Here is a 26283-nt window from a genome sequence, read left to right on the forward strand (position 1 = left end):
GAGATCTGTGTCACTGTGCAGCTGAGTTTTCCCACACCCGGGGTGGAGACGGTTTTTCTAGGGAAAAGACCTAGTTTTGAGGGCGGTCCAAGGTTAAAAGGGAGGCTTCAGCCTGTTTTTTTGTGAAATAAATCTTTATGTGTCCCATTTGTTCATGGAGATAAAGACAAATAGCCCCAACCCAGGTCTTTGTGGAGCATTCAGGCATTGTGTCAGTGAGTCTGCGGATGAAGATAGCCACTTTCACACTTACTGTACGGGATGCATTCATTTGCGCTTTGATGCTTTGATGTGTCACATGCTGGATGACAGGGTTCAGTTTCCAGCATGAAACCTGTCCTATACGAGACATGTATGTGCTCAAATTCAACACATGCCAAATAGATCAATAAAATCCTTATCGCTTATCTGCTATTGCAGATGAAACTGGATTAAACGTATTAGTAAACTTTTGTGCAGGTAACAATTTTCTGATGTTGTTACTTAGATGGTGTTTCTTTTTTTTTACCTGGGACTGAAAAAAATAACAATTTTAATTGAAGATCAGTTTATATAAGGTCAGGTAGCTCTGAAAAGAGAAAATTTACTTAGAAATTAGAAAAATGTTTATATGCTTTATATTATCTCATGATAGTTATGTTGAAATTAATAATCAATAACTTATTAATAACTGTATACTGTGTGGTTACTAAGGAAATGTTTGCTCTTTTCTTCTCTTTAAAATAAAATAAAAAATAGAGAAAAAAAGTAAAGAAGAAAGAAGGTGAATCTGCAGCAGAAAAGCTGCAGAGTGATGAAATCGCAGACATCTAAAAGCTCAAACTAGGAAATCCTATTTTATGGGGAACACTACCAATGTGATTCTGTAAAAGCCATGGTACAGAAATCCCTGGAAGAGTTACACCTTTGTGGAGGAGTTATAGTCATTTCTATCCGTGTCTTCCTGTCACACCCTACTTTTTCCATTTTCATAAATCTCAGTGTCTTCTCCGTCCCTGTGGAGTGGCACAGGTACGAGCGTCATTCTTTAAATCCCCTTCACAGCCAAATGTTTCACACTCAACTTCTACAGCACACATGGATGTCCGCTTTGTGAGGTTTGGATGAGGAGATCAGGTGGGCTGGGATCCTGACTCATGCACAGGGGCTATTTCTGGAAAGGTGAGGTTGAGGGGGGGGGGGGTCGAACAGGAGAGATGGCAAGGAGGCGGCAATTCACACCTGATCCGCCTGGGTGAAGCTGGTGAGAATTATATTTGGTGCGGGGGTCCGGGATTCTCTGCCAGAGGACGGACGTGCAACCAGACATCACACAGGTGTGTAATAATCCCACAGGAAGTCCTTGCACACTTTAGCAGTGTGTGTTGTGGAAGTAAAGCGGGATGCACACACAAATGTCCAACCGCAATGATTGCTCTTTGTATGTGTGAGACAAGAGACTTCCCATGTGAGGCATGTCTTCTTGGGATGAAGCGTACAGATGGGGAGGTGGGCTGACTCAGAGGAAATCATCGGTCATAACGGTGTAGGCCAGACGGAGGTATGGCTTTGTCTCCATGGCAACAGTCTCCTAAAATCACTGCGAGGACAGGGGTTCAGACAAGCAGGAATAGGGCCAAAGGCTCAGAAAACTGGTTATTGAAGACTAGAAGAAAATGAAATGGGTAAAAAACATGGTAACGTATCAGATAAAACACAGAGCAGGCAGCGGGGATGACATCCCAGCTGTCACTAGACCAAGCAAAAATAAAACCACTCAGCCCTTAACAACCTCATGAATATGCTACGTTAGGACTTTCAACAGATTGGCAGACTCGAAACATCGCGCCTGCAACAGACAAGCCTCCTTGACGTCCATGCACGCACTCTGATCATCAGGACACATTCAACATGGAGCTGCCAACCACAGTGGAGTCACGATGAGGAGTGCATGGAACTATTCAAAGAACTGAGGTAATTAATTTGACTGTTGACGGGAGACGAGCAGAGTTCATTACCATGCCATGCAGAGGTAGGCATGAGAATTAAAAAAAAAGGGCAATATAAAGACTTTGAAATCATATTTATGTCTAAATTTGCTTATTTTAGTTATCTTACAGCCCTTTGTTTCCATCCCATCTGAAACAAATCTGCTTGCAGGCCATCAAAAGCTGAACTGAGACACATGAGTGACCCTCAATTAGGATTTATAGTATTTGAACAGTGTGAAGGGCTGCAGTCATGGGGAAAAAGATGAGCTTGGGCCAGCCACACGGCATGTGTTTTTAATCAACACCATCACTGGTGCAACCAGTCAAGAATATTTAGACAATAAAGCCTGTGAACTCACCAGAGCGTGTTTAGTTCACTGAGGGCAACAGACTTTGTGCAGTAATTTTATTCTTATGCACCCTGTTCAGTGTCCTTTTTTCATTAGTATATGTGATTATTGTTGATGCTGAGACCTGAGGACCTTGAGTTTGTATGTGGTAAGCCTGTTCAGAAATCTTGCTGGGGGGAAAACAAATTAAGGGGATAAATAATTTTAATGTCATAATCTTTTTCTTGACCTTCAACTTGTTCGTGATAGCACACAATTATTAAGCCCCTAAAGCTGTTTAAAGTAAATTAATAAAGTAAAATACAGTGTTTGTGAGGGCAGACAGTCGTATAAAGGAGACATTGACTACTGAAAGCAGCTTACTTTAAGGTTTGAGCTCCACCCCGTGAGTTCTTATAGCAAATTCAGAAGAGGAGATAAAGATGGGTAACAATTAATCCCAGGAAACTGTTTTTCTCTCAGTAATATATTTCTTACAGCTTCATAATAGCAACCCTCTCTAAATATCTTCAGTGGGTCAAAGTCTTCCTGGTCCGGGGCTGCACTACAATGACAGGTCCAAAATGTCAGGGCCTCCAGGAGGAGTTCAGTCGCTGGTGGAAAGATCAGCTGCCAGGTCGCGCATCTCCACTGACAGGCTTCACCAAACTAATGATTTGCATTGGTTCAGCTGTAAATCAGAGGTTTGATTCACTCGTGCTTTTGCAACTGACATATTGAGGTGTGCAATTAAGTTCCTTGATGGGAAAACAATATTTCACAGTATTTGATATATGGGCAGCATTTTCTTTTTTATCCTATTTTTATTTCAACGTCTATGTTCACCAAATATAAAGTCTATCGCAGGGAGTATGGAAAATGTACTATATGTTTAATCTGATGCTGTTCACTAAACACCATCATCCTGACTGCCCGTGTTAAAACATGAACAGAGGTGATGTTGGCTGCATAAGGGCGCCATCTAGTGGTGGAGAAGAACACCAGCTAAGATGTTTTGGTCACATTACATTCGGTCTGCAGTATTGACAATAAAGCCTTTGATATCTAAACCCTATTAATAACTACTTCAGCTTTTTATTTAAGTCAAACTAGCAATGAAATTATAAGAGCAGAATTAATTAATGTTGTGTCCTAAAAGTTGGAAGCATTTTGTGATGCACTGGAGAAGGTCATTCTTACTAACAAAACCCTGCAATATTATTAATACTTCCCTATTTGTGGCTGAAATGTTTTAACATGTGTCAACCTGTGCAATAAAATACTTCATAACTCAATTGCAGTTCATTTTATTAAACAGTTAAGATGAAACACTATGACAAAGAACTATCTGATAGTAGCTGCTTGAGGTGCGTCACTTTATTACTGGACCCGGACAATGAACGCAGGGAATTTACTCATGTTGGGTATTTTTGGTGTCTTTCTTCCATTCCTGTTGAAGACTAAACATGAATGTGCACGTTGACATGTTAACTATGAATGCATCTACATCTTCTTCTCCTTTTGGCTTCTCCCTTCAGGGGTCGCCACAGCGAATCAGTTGCCTCCATCTGAGCCTGTCTTCTGCATCCTCTTCTCTTAACCCAACTACCTTCCTGTCCTCTTTCACTACATCTATAGACCTCTTTGGTTTTCCTCTGGGCCTCCTGCCTGGTAGTTCAAAACTCAGCATCCTTCTACCAATATATTCACTATCTCTCCTCTGGACATGTCCGAACCATCTCAGTCTGGCCTCCCTGACTTTATCTTCAAAGCCTCTAACATGTGCTGTCCTTCTGATGTTCTCATTCCTGATCCTATCCAATCTGGTCACTCCCATAGAGAAACTCAGCATCTTCATCTCTGCTACCTCCTGCTCTGCCTCCTGTCTTTTCCTCAGTGACACTGTCTCTAGACCAAACAACATAGCTGGTCTCACCACAGTTTTGTACACCTTTCCTTTCATTTTAGCTGAAACTCTTTTATCACACATCACACCTGACACTTTTCTCCACCCGCTCCATCACACCTGCAGACGTTTCTTCACCTCTATGAAGCATCTATACTTTTTTAACAATATTTTTTATTAATTTTTCACTTTTACATATAATACACAGACATAACAAGCAAAACAGGCAAACAAACAAACAAAACAAAAAAACAAAACACCAGCTCTGATCCAAATAAATAATACCCTGGGTTACAGTAAAAATGTACAGTATGACCAATCAAGAAAATCCCTGCAACATGATATTAGAGACATCAGGCTCTACATAGTTCAAGTAGGGCTCCCAAACTTTATAGAATTGGTCTGTTTTTGAATGTAATATACATGTAAGGTACTCTAATGGCCCTAGATCAAACACCACTCTTTGCCAGCCTTTAATAGTTGGTACTTTTTCATTGATCCATTGCAATAAAATATTCTTCCTCGCTGCATAAGTAAGAATACAATACAGCCTCCTATTATGTTTTGATGTTAAGTGTTGTCTTGGGACGCTCAATACGAGAGATACGGGGTCCATCTCCAGTTTTAAACCCAGTATATTTTCTATTTCAGATAGCACATTAGACCAATACATTTGCAGTTTACAACATGACCAAAAACAATGAGTTAGGGTATCAATTTCTATCTTGCATTTAAGGCACATGGGTGAGTGAGTGAATGAATGAATGAATGAATGAATGAATGAATGAATGAATGAATGAATGAATGAATGAATGAATGAATGAATGAATGAATGAATGAATGAATGAATGAATGAGTTTTATTTTTGTGTCATGTCCCAAGACCCATTCCTTACAGGATTATAAGACACCAGAAACAGAAAATCATCAATATACAATATCACACTCACTTAATTGGGAGCTACACAATGTACACCAGAAAACAAAATAAATAAATCAAATTAAAAAAAATTAAATAAATAAAATAAAAATACTTAATATTTATTTCTCCCCAACAAAAACCAGAATGGATATTTTCCCATATATGTTACTTTTCTTCATTTATCCCATGCTTTCTCTAAATAGTCAGCAAGTGCAAATACTTTATAATCAAAAATTCATTTGAGCCTCTCAGCATCACTTACCCACATCAATCCAAATTCTTACATCTATCGAATAAAGGTGAGAGAATAGGATTGAAGTGATGTCTACGGTTGGGGGATATGTGCCTTCTGTGTCTATTTTTTAACTGTATTGCTTGGGTGCGATTGCAAACTGAAATTGATTTAGCATGGATCTACATATTTTATTTAAATATAAGTTAGTCCGCCACCGTCGCAATGTTGCTTCTTGTCGACACTGAGTGAAAAAGGACAGCGTTGTTTATTTGTTTATTTAAAAAGGATCCCCATTAGTCTTCACCATGGGAAGACTATTCTTCCTGGGGTCCACACATAGACATACAAAAGATGACAATAATACAACTCAAAAAGGGTGAAAAACATTCACTAGAATTCCTGAAATAATGAATTGAAACAAAAATAAAAGATTAAGTAACCCACCATCCACATCTTAAGTAACAATATTTGCTATCACCAGATCTGTTCCACTTTTGAGCAAAATAGTTTGCAACGACTTTATAATTTATAATATATCCATACCTCTATTTATAGTAGTATAAATATATTACATATCATAATATACTCATACATTATAATATACTCATACTTCTATACTATATATACACCCATAGCCTACAGTGATTTAGAATATATTTACTATTACATTTATAATATATATAATATACATACAATTTGCACAATAATCACAATACCTATGACCAATCATGACTTCCCTCTGAACCACAGCCTGCTTCAGTCTCCTTTTAAAACTTGACACCTTGATTATTGCAACTAGACATGGGGGAGATGGTTCCAGTGTGCGACTGCTCTATACATTACTGTTTTTTTCAATGCATTGGTTCTGGGCATAGGCAGAGAAAAGTGATTAGCTAGGGCCATTCTGGTATCATAGCTGTGTCTATTATTTGTTGGTAGAAGTTGCATAAACAAGAAGCCAGGTTTGCGTAGTATACAGATATTCTTCAAAAACAGAATAAGGCTGCATGCTAGTCGATCCTCCACCATCATCCAAGACAGCTCAGCATGCATACTCTCAACATTGCTTCGTTGTGGTCAGTACTGGAGTTGAGGGGGGATGAGGGGGGATGGCATCCCCCCCTGAAATAAAAACGGTCAAAATCATCCCCCCTGTAAAACTGCCATCCCCCCTTTCCATCCCTTATGTCATTTCATCAATGAATGTGGTTTTACTGCTATTTCAACATTTAGAGTCATCACCAGAAAAATAACAGCAGAAAAATAACTTATTTGACAATTTTCACTTGTTTTGAGTAAATTTTCACTTGAAATAAGTAGGAAAATCTGCCAGTGGGACAAGATTTATCTTCTCATTACAAGCAAAAAAATCTTGTTCCACTGGCAGATTTTTCTAATTTTAAGTGAAAATCTACTTGAAACAGGTGAAAATTGTTGTTTTTTCCAGTGATGAGTCTTGTTTTAAGTGTACAGAGATTTTTTTTTACTAAGATGAGACATTTTAACAAGAAATAAGACAAATATTCTTGTTAAGATTTTGAGTTTTTGCAGTGATCCATTTTACTTATCCTGTGAAGGACAGAGTCATATTGATAAGTTCAGTTTTTTATTGTTGTGTTTTGATGTATTAGATGTAAGCCCAGTGGATATTTAAAGCTTACAGAAGGCTGGATTTAACTGCTGCTATGTCATTCCTGCAGTATTTCTGCAGGTGTTTTGGTCAGTGCTATTATTTATAATATATTATATTATTTGTAATCAGCACAAATTATCTGTCCCCATATGATAAAATCCACCATCCCCCCTGATTTTTTTTTTACAACTCGAGTACTGGTTGTGGTACATTTCCCCCCGAATTTTTCGCACGACACTCACAATCAAAACAAATCGACCACGCGTGCTTTTCCCGCATCGGTGACGTCACGACGCCCCTCCCCCTCGGCAGCAGGTAAACAGAGCAGATGAAGGCTGATTTATGGTTCCGCGTCACACCGACGCAGAGGCTACGGCAACGTACTGTGCGCGTCGCCGCGTACCCTACGCCGTAACGCTCTGCGTCGATTTAACGCAGAACAATAATCCATGCTTGAGACGCGTCCGCCGCCATAGCAGCCATAACAGCCCGGGTGCAGGGTGATGTGCGCCGAGACCCGGGGCTGCAGGGAGGGAACTCTCCCCTCGTGATCCACGTCCACGTCGGGGGATTTGAGAGCCCAGCCGACTCGCGCCGGAGCGACGATGACGGGAGAGGCGGAAGTGAAGTCACTTGACGGACCGTCCATGTTATTATTGTTATTTTGGTAGCGCCCTGTGTGATGAGACGCGCTGGGGAGCCGTCCGTCTCCGAGACAGCGACACCGACACCCTCAGCCTCGCAGACCCGGGGACAGGAGGCTCGCTGGGGGCGGAGGAGGAGGAGGAGGAGAGGGGGGTGCAGACCCAGCTGCTCCAGCCAGGCTCAGCTGCAACACACCACTCATAAAACACCGCAGACATGAACGGTATCACCAAGGGCCGGTTCGAGGTACGAGTCTAAAGACAAATGTGTGTGTCTGTGTGTGTGAAATATATCATGTCTGTGTGTGACGCGCCTCTAAATGAGGCGTTGTGTTGGTCAAGGGTAATCCAGAAATCCTGTTGTTGTCCTGACACCAGCGAGGACACGGAGCTCAGGACTGCAGGACAGACAGACATGCAGACAGACTGGGCTGTGGCCGAGGGGAGTCGATATGCGAGGGCCGAGGCTGGTGCCAAAAAGTGATTGCCTGCCAGAATCTGATTTCTTCTTATTTCTGGCCGCGGGAGCGCGCACAGCAGCCCGTTGAACGATAGCAATAAAACGTCAGATTTTCAGATTATGAACCTCAAGAATGAGATCAAGTCATATTTAGGCAGAAACAACTTTTCATTAATTGTATTTGGCCTTCAATCAATTTATGGCAGGTGAAAATGCCTATTTTGTGTTGTAATGGTCCTTTAAAAGAGTTAAAAGCAATCCTGTAAACTCTAGTGTTAAAATTATTAAGCTCAAGAATGAGATCAAATCATATTTAGGTAGAAAACAACCTTTCATTAACTGTATTTGGCCTTCAATCAATTTTTGGCAGGTGAAAATGCCTATTTTGTGTTGTAATGGTCCTTTAAAAGAGTTAAAAGCAATCCTGTGAGCTCTAGTGTTTGTATTATGAAGCTCAAGAATGAGATCAAATCATATTTAGGTAAAAACAACCTTTCATTAACTGTATTTGGCCTTCAATCAATTTTTGGCAGGTGAAAATGCATATTTTGTGTTGTAATGGTCCTTTAAAAGAGTTAAAAGCAGTCATGTGAGCTCTACTGTTTGTATTATGAAGCTCAAGAATGAGATCAAATCATATTTAGGTAAAAACAACCTTTCATTAACTGTATTTGGCCTTCAATCGAATTTTGGCAGGTAAAAAGACCCATTTTCAGGGGAGAAATCAGATTCTGGCAGGCAATTACTTTTTGGCACGACACCGGGCTGCAGACAGGGCGAGGTGTCGTGGCAGGACCGCAGCGTTCACACAGGAATCCCCTCAAGCAGAAATTATGGTTCCGCGTTAAATCGACGCAGAGCCCACGCCGTAGGGTACGCGGTGACGCGCTCCCCTACGCCGTAGGCTCTGCGTCGGTGTGACGCGGAACCATAAATCAGCGATCAGTCGGCTGGGGGATGACAGTGGCCGCAAGGCATCTGAGAGCTTGTCCTTATGGATGATCCTGTTTACTCTCAAAACATTTTTTTTCATTTGTACTTGATCATGCACTAAAGGGGTTAAGCACACACTCCTCCTTGCTTTTCTAACCCCTTTTACAAAAAAGCGTAAAAAATAACAGTCAGGGTAAATGCTTTTTCTCTTGTTGTATTTAAAGAGTTAAAAAAAAATCACCCCTATCCGTGTTTACCACTAGGTGTTATCTATCACTCACTCCACACTGGGAATTGAGTATTTTTTATGCTGCATGAATTTCTAATGTTGTTGCATAATTTGATCTGTAATCTAACTTTATAAGAAGACAGTTAGATTGCAGCTTGAGGTCAAGAGTGACCACAAGTGTCCCGTAAAAGTGCCGTTATTGGCCTTAACAGATATGTCAGTATGATGGTATTGTCTACAATGTGCCATTATGACATTTGTTTTAATTTCTTCCTGAACAGAATATGATTCATAAAAAAAGACTCAAAAAATTTGAAGCTTGCTGGAGAGTTGGAGCAGAGAAGGAGGAAGGGCCCATTTAATACTGCTGTGGACCAATATCACTGATTAAGATTGCAAGATGCAGAACTGGTCTCTCGCTGGCTAGTTTTCAAAGCATTCTTAGCACTGTCTGCTATATATATATATATATATATGCTTGTGTATAATTGGCTGTTAGCAACTGCAGCAACTTGAGGCCCTCCACCATTCACTGCATTGTAATTTAAATTAATCAAGAACACATGATTTAATTCAAGCACAACAACCGTGGAATTACAGTAACCTTGTTTTGCTGCTAGTACTTTTCTTCACAATTGTGTTCATGCTTTAAATGACTTGATCCAACTGGTTAGCAGGTTCCATGTCCCCGGAGCAGCGCTATCCACGCTGAGATTCTTGTAGAGTTTGACTTGATGGTACTTGACGATCAGGTGCTCACACATTGATCCAGATCAAGTTGTTTTTAAATGATGTGAAGAGACTCCAGAGGGTAGGAGCTCAGACACGGATCTGAGTTTGACTTTCTAGGAACAGGAACTTCCTGCTTTACTTGTGCCACCGTGAACGAGGTTGACATGCGGTGCGCACCGCACGTGGGTTTGAACGTTGAACTTTCCAAGACATATCTTTCATGAAGTGTGTTTTGTGTTTGGAGGCCGATCCCATCACTTTCCTGCTCATTCAGTTGTCTACCACGGGACTGGGTCTTCGCAGGAATAGATGTCTGCGTGCACACAAATATAAACAGCTTCAACAGCTGCATCGTTCCCAACATCGCCTCTTCAAAATATGCTGATGATGACATTGCAATGTTGGTGTATTTCCACGTTGCTACATTTGATCAAATCAGATCGTGAAGTGCATTTTAGCTCAGAGAAGCTGTGTTTCGAAAAGATCTTGCAAAGTTGTGAGTTTTTAAAGTCAACATTTATGACTCTAAAAAGTCAAATTTATAGACTGACAATGTGACATTTAATTGGAGGAGAGTTATTGGCTAATTATTTTAATGTTTTTATAGGTTCAGTTAGTTAATACTGTATATAAAGTTAATGTATTTACATAAAAGTGCTTGTTACATCACATGTGTGACACCGAGTTAAAATTGACCTTTTACCCCGGGTAAATATAATATACTCATTTATATCAGACATAGTTATTCAGTTTGCTATTCAAATGCTGACCATATTGTCCAGCCCTGATTGTGGATGGATGTGAGTGATGCATCACGTTGGTGGTTTGGACTTAAGTCTAAATTTAGTACCAAATCCCAGGCCTCCTCTGGCTGCAGAGACACAGAGACAATATGTTGTCTGTTGACGGGTCAAGTTTCATCTTCTTTTTATTTGGGTTGTAAACTTCAAAGTGTTCTTTTTAAAATTGAAAATTGGCTAAATCCTTCTCATGTTGTCTCCATTTCCCGCTGAAGAACACCGGGTCTCATTCATAGTGACCACCGACCTGCTGATTTAGGGACTGACCAGGGCCGTCCTGGTTCGCTGGCTTAACAGCCAACATTCAGAAAGATGTCCATTCATTTTAAAACGATGTAGGTTCCTGGGATTTGGGGCACTTTGAATGTCAGGGAAGTCCCAGATTTGTGCCGTGACATAATTTTGTTTCACAGGTCAGTAGACAGTTCTCTTAGTTTATATAGAAAAGGTGTTTTTTTCTCATGATTGATATGCATGAGCACCAAGCGGTGCTGGTGGAAATAGGAGTATCTCAAGGATCGCTGAAAGAGCGGATATGAGGCCTAATGTTTATGTAAATGTGGTATTTAAGTCATTTCCTTTCAAAACTTAGTGAAACTAAAAACCAACATGTGATTTTGCTTTGTCATTGTAGAGTATTATGTGTTTATTGACGAGAGAAAAAAAAAGATTGGAGAGAGTCGGGTCTGTAAACCTTTTTACACTTTTGGGTAATTAATATTTTATTTATATTTTGATCAGCTGACACAGCTGATTGTATTAAATAATGCTGTATTTAAAAACAGAGGAGCGTGGGAACAAAGTGATGACAAAACTTTGGTTTAATCAGCTGTTCAGATTTGCAGAGCTTCTTTGTCCACGGCCTTATTGTCTTAGCGGAGATGTTAACGTACAAACCGCTTTAGTTAATATTTTGCTGACACTTAACGGGGAAACTCCCTCTCTCTTGTCATTTTGACCCCACTCCACCACAAACGGCCTTTGTTTCAGCCCTCCCTCCTCCGTCTCATCTTCCACTCTTTGATATCTGCAGTAATACAGTCTTTTTTTCAGTTCCCCTCGACTGCCGCGTCTTCCCTCTCCTCCTCTGCTTTTCTGCTTCGAGGAGGTTGCATCTGCTTTCGGCATCGACCTCAGCTCGTCCTGTGTCTTCCTGGCCTCCCTTCCTTTTGTCTTTTTTTCCACATGTTCTGTTCTGCTTGTGACGCAGCGGGGAGCCTCACTCATTAGATACACTTGCCTGCTCTGTCAGGATATGAGTGCATCGTGGCAGGATGCGTGTCTGCAGAGGCACAGCGAATGTGGGTGTTTGCCATCATTTAAATTCATGGCTGAGTGCAACCCACCTGATCGAGAATGTTCTGCATCTGTTCTTTGCTCAGAGAAGTCTGGCGTGGATCACCTGCGTGTGTGTGTGTGTGTGTGTGTGTGTGTGTGTGTGTGTGTGTGTGTGTGTGTGTGTGTGTGTGTGTGTGTGTGTGTGTGTGTGTGTGTGTGTGTGTGTGTGTGTGTGTGTGTGTGTGTGTGTGTGTGTGTGTGTGTGTGTGTGTGTGTGTGTGTCCCTCTCAGCAGATGGCCAGACATCCAGCGAATAGGCTAATTGAAATAAGCGTGCCAACACGCTGACCAGGCTGACAGAATTATAAGCTTCTGGGTAGGGCACAGGGAAAGCCGAATGTAGTCCTGAATGTCTTTATTAGCGCAGTTTAAGGAGTTGGAGTTTGTGTGTAAGTCTACAGGACTGTCTCAGAAAATTAGAATATTGTGATTTTCTGTAATGCATTTACAAAAACAAAAATGTCATACATTCTGGATTCATTACAAATCCACTGAAATATTGCAAGCCTTTTATTATTTTAATATTGCTGATCATGGCTTACAGCTTAAGAAAACTCAAATATCCTATCTCAAAAAATTAGAATATTCTGGGAATCTTAATCTTAAACTGTAAGCCATAATCAGCAATATTAAAATAATAAAAGGCTTGCAATATTTCAGTTGATTTGTAATGAATCCAGAATGTATGACATGTTTGTTTTTTTAATTGCATTACAGAAAATAAAGAACTTTATCGCAATATTCTAATTTTCTGAGACAGTCATGTATATGTTCAGGTTTGAGCTACGATGAAATGACCCCCACACTTTTTGTTTTATTCATGAAGTGATCCTGATGGATTTGACTTCTCTCTCTTCTCTCCTCTTGTAATAATTTGTCAAACACACACAACATGCTCTCATTGTGGTTGTTTATCTTGTGTCTCGGCAGGTGTTCTCAAACAGTGATGAGGCTCCCATTAACAAGAAGCTCCCCAAAGAGCTTCTTCTCAGGTAGGGTTATTATCACAGAAATGACACGTAATGGCACGTAATCCAACGTACACGGACGACAGGTCAATGCAGCGCTACTACCCATCAGCTGAGCCGACCTTGAACTGTACATAAAGATTCTTATTCTACACATGCGACTTACAGACCAATATTTTCCCCCGCAGCAGCTGCACGTGCTCTGTAAAGCTGACGTTCAATGCTCAACGTGTGTTGACCCCCCACTGTCATTTGCATGTGCATATTTGAGTGTTTTCTGCCTAGTGTCCTGACAGAGGATGCTCCTGCAGGTACCTCAGGTGAGAGGTGATGTGTTTGTTTCAACGCTGTGTGTGTTTGTAGAAACGCTTCTGAACCCAAAGTCTGCATGCGATCTATAAATAGCCCGTCTTGGCTGGTGGGGAATTCCGCAGTGCTGTGCTCTTCTGCTGCTCCATCAGCTCTCCATGGAGACTACCAGTACGCCCATCACCACCAGTACAACGCCAGCGGTGGCGGAGCGGCATGCATGCATGCATGAGTGTCACACGTGTCATAATGAGACGGTTACAAAACACCAGTAATGAGAAGAAAGTGGACGTGACAGAAGTAAATCTTGTTAAATCAAGAATGGCGGGTTTGCTGGGACTTTTCTTTGGGTTATAACCCCCACCTCTGCATCCTGCGGCGAGGAACACTGTGCTTTCCCTTCCTGCATTTGTATAGTAACCTTTGGGCCACACTGGTGAGAAAATTGCTGTTCTTAAAGAAAAGATGAATCATTGCTTAAAGCAAGGTCAGAGTAGTACTTTTGTTTTGCAGAATTTGAGAGTGAAATCAGGAAATGGCGAAACACAAGATTTTTGAGATTTGTTCTCACGGAACATTTATAAAACTCTCAGACATGAATTCACTTCTTCAAGTTATGGTTGCTTGACTTTCATTTTTGTGAAAAGCTGTCGGAAGATCAGCAGGCATTAGCTCCTCTCTTTGCACTCCGAAAGGTAGAATAATAAATGCACGTAGATCACAGGAAGGCTTTAAGAAGAAGTGTTTCCTCACGTGTAATCTAGTTTAGATAGAAACCGTGTAGGTCAAGCAGAGGTTAAGACCACTGTTTGTGGATATTGATCATAAGATTGCAATTTAGTCAAATCTGAACCAATGTCTGACTGCAGCAATGCTTTCAGAAATATTTGACTCCGCCTTTGGAGTAGTGGTGCAACGATCTCTTAGACAACACACAGTCATCAGCAAAGAAAAGTCCAGTATTAGTTCTTCGCAGATGAATATCTTAACAAGCTCTCTGAACTTTGCTCTTTTTTAAAAGAAGTGCAGGATAATTTCTTTCCTCGGGCCTCAATGCAACATCAGGAACAACCTACTACTACTCATTCATGTTCAAGCTGTCATAAGTTATTTATTTAATCGAGGCATTTTGTCAGTAAAATACTGAAAAATGTGTAACGATTACTTCCCTCAAGGCAAAAAAAAAAATTCTCTCATTGCTTCTTTTTTTTTTCTCTTTTCAGCCAATACTCCAAAACCCAAAAGTAGTGAGATAAGAGAAGCTTCAGATTAGCTTTTATTAGAGGCCGCAGCCTGAGAACATGTGGTACTTTTGCTTTAAAATGGACTAAATTGATCATTTGATTATCAAAGCAGCTTGTACTTTGCAGTCAGTCATTTAATCAAAAGACAGCTGCAATTCTAAATTGAAAGCATCTGCAAGGATTAGATCGGTTGAACTGCTCACAGCTCAGAGACCGGCCTCTGCCGTGAATAAATGTAAACAAACATTGATTGAAGAATCTTTTAGACATGTAGGGGGTTTTATCCGTGTTATGTTTAGGCAGCTGAGCTGCTTCAGGAGTGCTTTCCAATGAGTTTGTTAATTTGAATAATTGATAACCCCGTAAGCGTTAATGTATAATGTATAATCAATTATTGTGAGCAAGTCAAATTTCCAGGGTTGTTTTTTTTTTGTGATGGTCTGCTTCAGATGGTGCGTTATAAGCAGCTGCTATCTAGGTCAGAGCAGCGTGCACGTAAACTGTGAAAAATGCCACGATATCGAACCTTGTCTGACCAGAGACACCTCGGCGAGGGTATTTTTCAGCGGTTCATGGTCCCCCCTCTCGCACTGAAGCACTGACTCAGCACGCTTCACCACCACCCAAATTCATGGGTGAGTTGTTACCATGGCAACCGTGTCCCCGGCTCTCGTTGAAAGCCAGACTAGCTCTTATCTAGCCACGCTTGAAGGGTCCGGTGTACATTTTGTCAACAAATAGGACTACGCTTCATTAAATCCGCGTCTGGAAGATGGACGTAAAACGGCAGGACCGAGGCTACGGCTTTATTCATCCTCCTGTCTTTCCGCCTTCGGTGTTTTCTTGCGTGTAGTGAGGTGAAAAATGTAAATGATGATTTCTCCTCTTCACCTTTTTTTTTTCGTCGTCTATCTTTATAAAAACATCCACGTCTGTGATACAGCTTTATCACGCGTAGTCCTGCATTCTGCCTCTGAGTTTTCTGTGATGGTCAGTCACAAACCTCAGATGGTTCACAGGACTCAAAAACGCAGCCCACCGAATCAGACTGACTGCTTTCCTGCAAGTATTGCTAACAGAACCCTCGTGGCTGCTTAGAGCTCTTTCTGACACACGTGATAGAAAGTTGGATGGTATTTGATTAAAACGGCAGGCCATTAAGCAGATATCAGAAGGGAAATCAATGAACGGGAGCGTTATTGGTCCGCTGGCTTCATGGCTGGCTGCCGCTGGAAGGACGTGCGTTGGTTTTCCTTTACATTTGGGTGTGCTGAGGTCCCAGCGTTGCCATATATCAATCGCATGCTTGTACTTCCTGACCTAAGACTTCGGTGTTGGAGTACACAGACATGTCCCGGCATGCCCTGCCCCGGCACACATCAAAACACACAGCTTTTCTTTGTGTGCATACGGAGGAAACAATGGTCAGCTCATGCTCCCAAGGGTTAAAAGGACATTCAGGACCCAGCTGCACTCCAAGCCTTGGCACCGTGACAATTCTCTCAATGCCTCCTTTTCTATAGCCGAGACTTTAAGTTGCCTCCGTTGAGCCGGTTCAGGCACTGAAAACGGGGAGAAGGTGCACATATTTGGTTTCAAACACGTGTGTGTGTGTGTGTGTGTGTGTGTGTGTGTGTGTGTGTGTGTGTGTGTGTGTGTGTGTGTGTGTGTGCGCTCCTATGCATGTTTGCCTATATTTCCCAGCTTATCTATGGTCTTGGCTGTGTAAGTGCCAGAGATTACTCATTGGCAGATTAATGGATTGAGTTTGACCCAGTAGCCTGCTGCATGCGGGTCTTTGTTGCTGACCGGCTCGCAGCTCAAACACTGCCTGACTGTGAGGCTGTCCCGCTGCCAGCCAAACACAGGGGTGTTCAGATTGCAGACAGCATTAAAAAAAAAAAAAAATGGTAGAAAAGAAAAATATGCAACACTAACCTATGAAAAAGATATTTAACCCTAACATCTGGTTTAGAAGAGAGCTGCTTCATCAGTCTGACACCACCTCCCTCCCCTTGTTTGTCTTTCTCTCTAGAATATTCTCCTACCTAGATGTGGTTACGCTCTGCAGATGTGCCCAGGTGTCCAAGGTAAGCTGCTCCCACTCAAGGTCTCCTAACCACTCAAGCAGACTAGCAATGATTGCTTAAAAGCACCGGATGTAATATAACCCTAAATGCTGCAGTTAACTTTCAACCAGCTCGCCACATTTTTGTCAATATTCTCTGTGATGTAGTGGCCTCTGCTGGTGAAACGCATCCATCGTCGTGCACTGCAGCTGAAAGCCGTTTATTGATGATGTTTACAGCATCCAGGCCACACCACGTGAGAGTTAATGCAAAGCTGGGGCAGCTATTCTTCCTCCGCTGCGCCTTCATTATTTTTATGAATATTTCATTTTGCCCGGTGGGTTTCCTACTGATGGAGACATAAACAACTGACAAAAAGGCGTCTATCTATTTATTCCTTTTATTCATATTTAAAATTGTGTAACCAGTCTTCTTTCCCATATGACCCACTGGGGTTGTGGATCACCCCTCCACTGCTTATGTATGAAGGTCTTTTTTCCACATGTCCTCAGGTCTAAACTGGAGCCGAGCTTACGGAGATATTATGATGTTTTTCTCTCTGAGATTTTTTTTCCCCAATATTTTGGCTCCATTGAAATCATTGTATTGGTGGGGGGATCCAGTGTAAGTCCAGGGTAAATGTTTACTCATTAACTGAAAAAGAAAGAGCAAAAATGGGGATGGGATTATAATTTTCGATACACTAGTGTATGGATGTGCCTCTTGTGTTTGAGTGCCTCTCATTTCCCCCAAACAATTCAAGTTTTGTATGAATCTAACTCAGAGATGATGAGTAGAAGCTTTCTTCTATGTATAAATAGGGTTTGAAAAAAAAACCCACCCAGCTGGGGTGCTGTGTAACTATCTATAAAGCAAGTCCTTGTTGATCTTCATCATTTGCGGGAATATCGCTGCGAGGATCAAAAAATAGCTCCGATTCACTGAGGTGGCATTCATCTGGAGGTCTGCGGGGAAAAGTACCCCCCCGGGTAGGTTAACAGGTCGCTGGCTAACAACAACATCAGCACTTGTGGCCCACCAGGGTCTAGACCCAGAGGAACAGTGGTTCAAAATCTTGTAATTACTTTGATTTCAAAATAAAAGCTTGACAACTCGTCTCTGAGGCATGGTGTAAAGAAACTATTAAGAATTTAAAGTTGCTATGATTATGAGTCATATCTTTATTTCATGTCTCCAGTAAATCCCATTATTAGCAATAATTTGGTGTGCTTCTAAATAATTAAAGAGATTAATTGAATTAAACGCATTGATGTTGTGTTTTTTAATTATGAGGTACTTTATCTCCTGTATGTTGAGCTTAATGCTGGCTTTGCTTGCAGCTTAATTTAACAGTTATTTCCTCTTCTTTTTTCTCATGATTCATTTATAATTAGTTTAGAGCTGAAAGTATGTTTAGGCAATAAAAAAAAAGATAATTTTTTAGTTTGCAAAAAATACAGAAAAACTGAAAATGGACTGATGTTATGAGCACAGGCATGGATTTGTGCAGCCGTTATGGTAGGAGTAACACCTGCCTCCACCGCTCTTTGACCCTTTTCATTTGTCTGTCTTCATGTGTCCGTCTTCGTAGGCGTGGAACGTCCTGGCTTTAGATGGCAGCAACTGGCAGAAGATCGACTTGTTCAACTTCCAGACAGACATAGAGGTGAGGGGTGTGATTTTTGTGATGGTATCAGAGCCAGGTGTCACAATGGATGGTACCTGTACGCGTGCCTCCTTGTATCCGCCATGGGAATAAGAGTTTATCGTTGAATAGCATTATCCAGCCCGAAGCTTAGGGCTAGGTCAGTAGGCTTTGGTGTCGACGTTGACGTCGCTGCTGATCCTTTGTCCCGTGGCTCGGGTCATGTTGCTCTGTCTCATCCTGTCCCCGTCTCCCTCAGGGGCGGGTGGTGGAGAACATTTCCAAGCGATGCGGAGGCTTCCTGAGGCAGCTCAGCCTCCGGGGCTGCCTGAGTGTCGGAGACGCCTCCATGAAGTGAGATTCTTCTCGTCTCTAAGACACATGCTGGTTTAACGATGGTACAACTGCTCTGACTTTCACCAAAGCACAGCTTGTTCTTGATATACTTACTTTCTCTTTGTGTGTTTGTGTGTGATGGGTGCTTTTTAATTCCTCTGGGATTTTAAAATGCATAAAGAGAGAATCCTGACCGTGGATTTCATTTTAAAGATGTCAAAGACTACAAGCTGTTCTTTGGAAAGTTGAAGCTTTGTGGACATTGTAGCTCCTCTCAGAGTCTGACTTACTGTATATTTATTCGGTGAAGTTACTGAAGAACTTCCCCTTATTTCTCTGTCCTGACTCTTATTCCGTATCTCAGGACATTTGCTCAGAACTGCAGAAACATCGAAGTGTTGAACCTGAACGGCTGCACAAAGATCACCGACAGTACCTGCGTCAGCCTCAGCAAGTTTTGCTCGAAGCTCAAACAGCTAGATCTGACCTCCTGCGTGTCCGTCAGTAACCACTCCCTCAAGGCTCTCAGGTATGGACGTTGCCACGATGCCGCACACGCACAAGAATGTCCTAACCTTCTGAAGAAATAATAACAGTTTCCCCGTGCCCTTTTGTTCATCTTTGCTAATGCGATGCTGGTGAATGGCCAGCGACGGCTGCAGAATGCTGGAGACGTTGAACCTGTCGTGGTGCGACCAGATCACGCGCGATGGCATTGAGGCCCTGGCTCGAGGCTGCAACGGTTTACGGGCGCTGTTCCTCCGAGGCTGCACGCAGGTACACGGACTGATTCATTCATGGCACTGAAAGACCTGTTTAAGTCTTCACTAAAACCTCAAAAAAACGTATTTAATTATTTGAGCATATACAGGACTTTACTGTTTTATTGCTTATTAATGCTCAATGTTGATTGGTCCACATTTTAAAGGGGGTGTACTGAGAGAAACTGTCTCCTGGTGCATAAAGATGGTGATTTTTCTTACTTCAGTTTAATTAAAACATTTAAAAGCAATAGCAAAACAGGACATTTCAAACAAATAGCTGTAATTTACATTATTTTACCTTTTTTTTTCTTCTTCTTTTGTTTAAAAAAAATTAAAAATCAGCTTCTCCTGAGCATTCTTCTCTCCAGCTCTTAAGATAAATTATTACTAGAAAGAAATGAGCCCCTTTCCCACAGTGCCACATTTCTGTGGTATTTTAGGCTTCTTTTTTATATTTTAATGTTATCAGTTGCTGTTCTTTTTTTATAAAGGGGTTTGTGTCAGCCTGACATTTTCTTCAGGTTCGGTGCTTGTTTAGTCACTCAGTTTCAGAGATTTTCTCGCTCAGCAGAAATAACCGCTCGATATCAGAGAATCAGCTTTTCATGCACTAAATCAAAATGATTCTTTAAATTCGATCCTCCTCTCATCATGACTGAGATATGGAAATAATAAACTTGAATCTTTATAAATAATTCTATCCTTTTTTTTCTAATGTTTGAATCCAGCTGGACGATGGAGCACTGAAACATTTACAGAAGCACTGCCCCGAACTCTCCACCATCAATATGCAGTCTTGCACGGTGAGACAAACATTTGGTTTGGGGGGGGGAGTGTCGGATAATCTCGCTCAAGGGAAGTGTATGTGTGCTTTTCTGTTTAATGTCTGCCTCCACCAACAGATAACTGACGAAGGCCTGGTCAGTCTGTGCCGGGGATGCCACAAGCTGCAGATCCTCTGCATCTCTGGCTGCAGTAACATCACTGATGCTTCTCTCACTGCACTGGGGCTTAACTGTCCTCGACTCAAGTAAGACACACGCACCTGAGACAGATCCATATTTCTCAACGACTTTAGTGCTCCGAGAAAGTTTTGTGACTGTTGTGTGTGTGTGTGTGTGCTGTAAGGATCCTTGAAGCTGCACGATGCTCCCATGTTACAGACGCCGGGTTCACAGTGCTTGCCAGAGTAAGTTTCATTCTGCTCTCTATCTCTTGTCATCTGCGTGTTTCACCTGGTTATCTCTGAGCTGAAGGAAATGCCTTTCTCACTGAATCCTCTGTTTACGTTCACAGAATTGCCATGAGCTTGAAAAAATGGACTTAGAAGAATGTATTTTGGTAAGAGACTTTGGGGGCATCTTTATTTCCTCCCACTGTTGTTTATTGGTGTTCATTTGTAAGAGGACTGATGTGATGGTGTGCACTAGAAGGTATTTTCTTGAGTCAGGAGCAGGAATGAGATCCAGTTATGTCAAATTTGAAATACTTCCAACAGAAAGTAGAGAAAAGGACACAGAAAGTTAAGCATGATCCCAAAGCCTCTCAGCTGTCTCTGGATATGTGAGAACATTTTGCTCATGAAGCCTCTCCTCTCCTCTCCTCAGGTGACAGATAACACCCTGGTTCAGCTGTCAATCCACTGCCCACGCCTGCAAGCACTGGTAAAACTCTGCCCTTGCAGGTTTAAAATTGTCTGGAGCTAGCCGTGTGTCCACGAGTCCCTAAACCCACGTATCTGTGCGTCTCCTGTGTTCCGGGCAGTCCCTGTCCCACTGCGAACTCATCACAGATGACGGCATCAGAGCTCTGAGTAGCAGTACCTGCGGCCAGGAGCGCCTCATGGTGCTGGAGCTGGACAACTGCCCCCTCATCACCGACGTCACCCTGGAGCACCTGAAGAGCTGTCACCGTCTGGAGCGCATCGAGCTCTACGACTGTCAGCAGGTTACCAGGGCCGGCATTAAACGCATCAGGGTGAGTGCACGTTGGGGAATCACACTAACTAAGGGATGCTCTTCTTTTGGATGGTGACAATCAGGGTGCGATTTGCCGGTGGGGATGGTGGGGATTTCCCCCCCTCTGGTTTACACGTCCTACCCTCTGCTGAATTATTTTTATCCTCGGTGGGGACAAAATGTACCCCCCCCACCCAAAGTATTTTCACCATTACATCGTAATTATTAACAAGTAATAACAACCAAAATACACAGAGTCCGTGTTCATTCTGCTTGTGCTGTGGTTTTGATACCGGGAGCGAGTCGCGCCCACAGAAAGCAGTTTTATTTTGAAAACCAACCGGATTTTCTTGCATTCCAAAAGTCCGACTTCCGCCAAAATAAAAGATACAGTCAGTCAAATGAATGAAAAAATTAAAAGAATCCAGAGCAGCATATCCTTATATTTTACAGGATCACAACCAAAAATCCCGAGAAAAAATGCGACAGAAGATGAAACAAGATGTGACATTGCTGATTGAATGGTGGACAGCAGCATCTCCCCGGCTGAGGAGAGCTCCCATGTTTTCTGTTAAGCTGATATCGAGAAAGAATTAAAAAAATATTAATTTTGTTTATTTATTTTTATTTGGCACATTTAAAAACAATATTAGGGGAAAATATTTCTGCAAATGCAGTGGTTCAGTTCATGTTCAAAATAGGCCTACCGCGTACGTTATGTAGCTTAAGTGTAAGGTTTACACAAGAAACAAGTTTTCATATAGCCTATACTGTTGGCCCGCTGTTGTGTGGTAATTTTTCTGAATAAAAATATTTCTCAAAATTATCCCCCCCTCTGGTTTTTTCACAAATCGCACCCTGGTGACAATGATTTGTCTTTTTTACTTAAAAAGATTCTCTGACTTTCAGTGTTTTAGCATCTTTTAAGAGGTGAATGATTGATTGAGCAGTAAATACAACTTTAATGTGATTTTTCCAACAAATAGAAATCCAGGGGAATAAATAACAAGTGACATTTTAAGTAAAGTAAAACTTCTAACACCCTGACCAGATGTTAAAGTCTGCACATCGCTTCATAACAGGGGCCCCAACAGTCCTCAGAGGTAATCAGCCACAATTAAGATTAGTCCCGATGGTAAACAACATACACTTGGCATCAATTATGTTTATTTGAATTAAAACCAGAGAAAAGTCTGCCAGAGAGTATTTGGTCAGATGTTTGGGGCTGCATTCTGCTGAGAGTTTTGAGCTACAAAGAGTTGTCGAATAAGCCGAGTTTGTTTCAACAAAAGAATTGTTGAAAAGTAATAAATATAAGAATATCAAAACCACCGAATTCACCAAGGAATAATTAGGGGGTTCAAATACGGATATATCTTCGCGTAAAACCATCTGCTATTTTGCAAAGAGCTGAAGGAAAAAGTGGAATTTCACGTTCCAACATAAAATGTTTGGTTTTTCTTTGGATTTCAGTTCATTTTAAGAACCTGCAATATCATAAGGGTGTTTATACTTTTATATCCAGTTTATATACGTTACATCAGACATATTTATGGAGAAAAAAGAAGAAAAAGAAATCATACGTATAGGCTCATTATGCTATAGTCAATTCATAGTTGGCTGAATTTTTCCTTCACAGATTGCATCTTGACAAGATGCACCTGGATCAAGTTTCAGGCAAAATGATAGCTGATCATGAAATCACTGACCTTCAAGTCTGAGGGAGTTTTATGCGCACCTAAAATGTGTGTGTGTTTTTTTTAAGCACATTCATTATATTTTGATTATTTTTTTCCAGAGTAAATGGTGTCTCATCTCGGCAGATAGAAGTCTATACTGTGCTTTTTTAAAAAAAAAAAAAAAAAAAGGTAATTTGTTTGGGCTCAAATGCAAAAGAACAACTGTTAGTAGAGTTATTCCAGAAGCATCATCCAAGATCAGGGCTGGACAATTCCGGTGGGAGCAGGGGAACATCTAAAACTTGCAAGACAGCGGCCCCCAGAGGACCGGAGTTGCCCACCCTTGTCCTCAACTAATCGACTAAAGCCGCAAGCTTAGACGGTGCAAATGTAGCATCCTCATTAGTTTGACTGCACTTCCAGAAAGTGGGAGTGATGTTTTTTTCTAGCTCACTACCAAGACGATGTCACGCAGAACAATTGCCTTATTAGATGTTTGCTCAGATCGAGGTATTGCTTGTGGAAAATGCCAAACTGTGTCGGCTTCAACTGACGTGGTGATGGTTTTCAGTCATGTTGAAGAAATTTGAGATAGTCACCCCCCATCGTCACTCCATCAGCCGTTCACTTCCCTCTTCTGGGCATCGAGGGTGTTGTGTGTGTTCCAGTTACAGGATCTGATCGTCAGATAACACCCATCAATTCATCTGATTAGGAAATCAGATGAATTGAGGGATGGGTGGATGTTTTTTTCGCTATGTGCTTGATTGTTCTTTATTTTATGTTGGTGTGTAATTGCTGTTGTATTAATGCATCTCTTTTCTACACAGGCCCACCTCCCAGACATCAAGGTCCATGCCTACTTTGCTCCAGTAACACCGCCCCCTTCTGTCCATGGAGGGGGCCAGCGTCTGTGCCGCTGCTGCATCATCCTCTGACAGTGGAGAGCCAGGGGGGGGCACCTCTGTCTACAGGTCCTGCTGCTCTGATACGAGCCAATAATGGGTTTGCGAGAGGTGGGGGGGAAGCTGGGGTCGGTGGTGTGGGGGAGAGGAGGGGCTGGACCCGCTCACTGCTCCTGATCAAAGATCAATACACAGACTGATCGCCACTGATCCCTGATCAGTTGAAACTGCCCCTTCTCTCTCCTCTTGCTCACAATCAGTGTTGCAGCAGCATGGAGGGGTTGGAGGAAAAAGATGTGAATGGCTGGACTTTCTTTCTCTGTGTCTCGTTCTCTTTCTTCATCTAAAGACAAGTAACAGGTTCTCCACTCCATATTGCTCCTCACGCCCCTGATTCCCCTCCCTACGGGCGTAAAGGACTGCATCTAGACAACTGCAGACGGGGAGTCCGAACAGTTGAACTAGAGTGGATCATTTTCAAGTGAAAGGTCAAAAAAAAAAAAAATTAAAAGATGATAATGTCATCTAGGACAAGAGCTTTGTTGAATATCATCTCAACCAGTTACATGACTATTCCAAGTTACCATCCAGTGACTCTTCTGCTTTGACCAATAGACATGCATGGAGGCAGTTGAGGAATGGGCTGTGAGTGAAGTGAAGGTCTTCTCACTCATCTCTGCAGTTTGGAAGGACAAATAGGACGGACATAACAAGACATGAAATGTTTGTGCATCTGAGAAACTTCAGTTGAAATTATTATTCTGTTTGTACAGAGAATGTTTTGCAATGGAAAAAAAAAATTAACACTTACAGCAACTCACTCAAAAATTGAAGCAGCCAACAAAATCCTTCACCCTGTTTTTGTTTTTTTGTTGTTTTTTTTTCTTCTCTCCAGTGCTTATTGTAACTGCCCACGCCTGCCTGTTTAGCAGGGGGTGGGACATATGCTTGTCATTCTTTTTGAACTGTAAAAGAAAAGAAGTTGCTTTTTGACAACAAAAAAAGGACCTATGATTCTAAACATGAGTGTGAAAAAGCATTCTGTCAACAACACTTTATGCTGCTTGAATGAGTGGCCTCTTTTGTGAACTGTGTGGTCATGTAAGCTTTTAGGCGCTGATCCAATCCTGTCAGTTACCCTGTGAACTATCTCCTACTTGATCACTTAAGCATTTGTTTACATCCCAGATTAGGTTAGCGCCACGGACTAACCAGTTTACATCAGTAGGTTCCCAGTCCACAGACTATTCAGGGTTATTCTGAATAGCTTAATAACACTGATAGGACTGTGGCATACCCACTGCTTTTAAGCGGACTGTGACCTAATTTATTCAGATATACTGTTGTGTGTGTCTGGATATCAGTCAGGGCTATAGCTGGTGTGAATTTGCTTCAAAAGTGAAGCAGAAATTTCCTAAGGCTAAGGTAATAGTTACGAGACTGTGAGCAAAGACACCTCAAGTTTTTGACAATCACATGAATTTATGTGTTTTAAAGTTTATTTAGTATTGCTTTGTGTAATTGTCAATTTACTTATGTTGTGGGATATTATAAATTGGCTGTTGTCTTTATACACCAATAGCACAGTAGGAATTACTGGTATTTACAACTATAATTTTACCCAGGTCTGGTGAAATCTGCCAATCAAATTAATTTAATAGATCCCCAACAATTTCCCTCTCATCACTACAGATTATATAGAAACTATGAGAGATTGATATGTAGTGATAAAGCAACAGAAGCAACAGTTTAATTGGCTTAATAGACCTAGTTGAGATGATCGGGTTCTCAACAATATCTGTATCATCAAGATGTTACAACCTATTTTATTGTGTTAAAAACTGACTGGGAAATGCTGTATTGTGCCAACCGATAAATGACTGGGGACTGGCAGGACAATGGATTGGACTGAGGGAAAAGATAGCAGGCAGAAAGATCAGGAAAGACTCAGATGGACTCATCATGCACGGCTGACTTGACTAGCTGTGATACTAATGTCCTCTGGCAACTGTTTTAACAGTTTTATGTTTAAGAAAATAAATAAAAAAAATACAAATGAATGAATAAATAAAGGTGACTAATACTATGTGTGTTTTGTCTATACAGTCTTTTGACATCCTTAGGACTATTTCTTTTTTTTCAGAAAAGAAAAGGAAAATAAGTAACAATAATATTTTTGTTTCCTTATTGAATGTAATGTGTGTGAGCTATACAAAAATACACTCATTCAGAATTTTTTTTCTTTTTTTATAATTATATACTTTTTAATTATAATC

At 41.4% G+C, this 26283-nt stretch overlaps 1 protein-coding gene across 2 annotated transcripts; it reads left to right on the forward strand.

Annotated features, from left to right (window-relative positions):
• The first annotated feature begins 7476 nt into the window (after positions 1-7476).
• On the forward strand, positions 7477-26079 carry fbxl2 (F-box and leucine-rich repeat protein 2). Of its 2 annotated transcripts, none has more exons than XM_061742581.1 (14): positions 7477-7885; positions 13061-13122; positions 16687-16741; positions 18312-18386; positions 18625-18719; positions 19066-19230; positions 19352-19478; positions 20194-20268; positions 20368-20495; positions 20594-20654; positions 20762-20806; positions 21073-21129; positions 21230-21442; positions 23933-26079. In XM_061742581.1, exons 1-14 carry the CDS (start codon positions 7856-7858, stop codon positions 24038-24040), a joined length of 1296 nt encoding a protein of 431 aa, XP_061598565.1. In that variant the 5' UTR covers positions 7477-7855; the 3' UTR covers positions 24041-26079. The 2 variants fall into 2 exon arrangements, with proteins under 2 accessions (XP_061598565.1, XP_061598566.1); XM_061742582.1 differs by having other exon boundaries at positions 19364-19478.
• The last annotated feature ends 204 nt before the right edge of the window (positions 26080-26283 follow it).

This window comes from Cololabis saira, chromosome 15 (genome assembly GCF_033807715.1).
Source record: "Cololabis saira isolate AMF1-May2022 chromosome 15, fColSai1.1, whole genome shotgun sequence".
Classification (NCBI taxonomy): domain Eukaryota; kingdom Metazoa; phylum Chordata; class Actinopteri; order Beloniformes; family Belonidae; genus Cololabis; species Cololabis saira.

Bases quoted from the DNA above. Each gene is read 5' to 3' on its own strand.
- fbxl2 (XM_061742581.1), top strand. From the start codon at position 7,856: ATGAACGGTATCACCAAGGGCCGGTTCGAG. The intron at 18,720-19,065 runs GTGAGATTCTTC...TCCGTATCTCAG, and splicing joins GTCGGAGACGCCTCCATGAA to GACATTTGCTCAGAACTGCA. The intron at 19,231-19,351 runs GTATGGACGTTG...GTGAATGGCCAG, and splicing joins CACTCCCTCAAGGCTCTCAG to CGACGGCTGCAGAATGCTGG.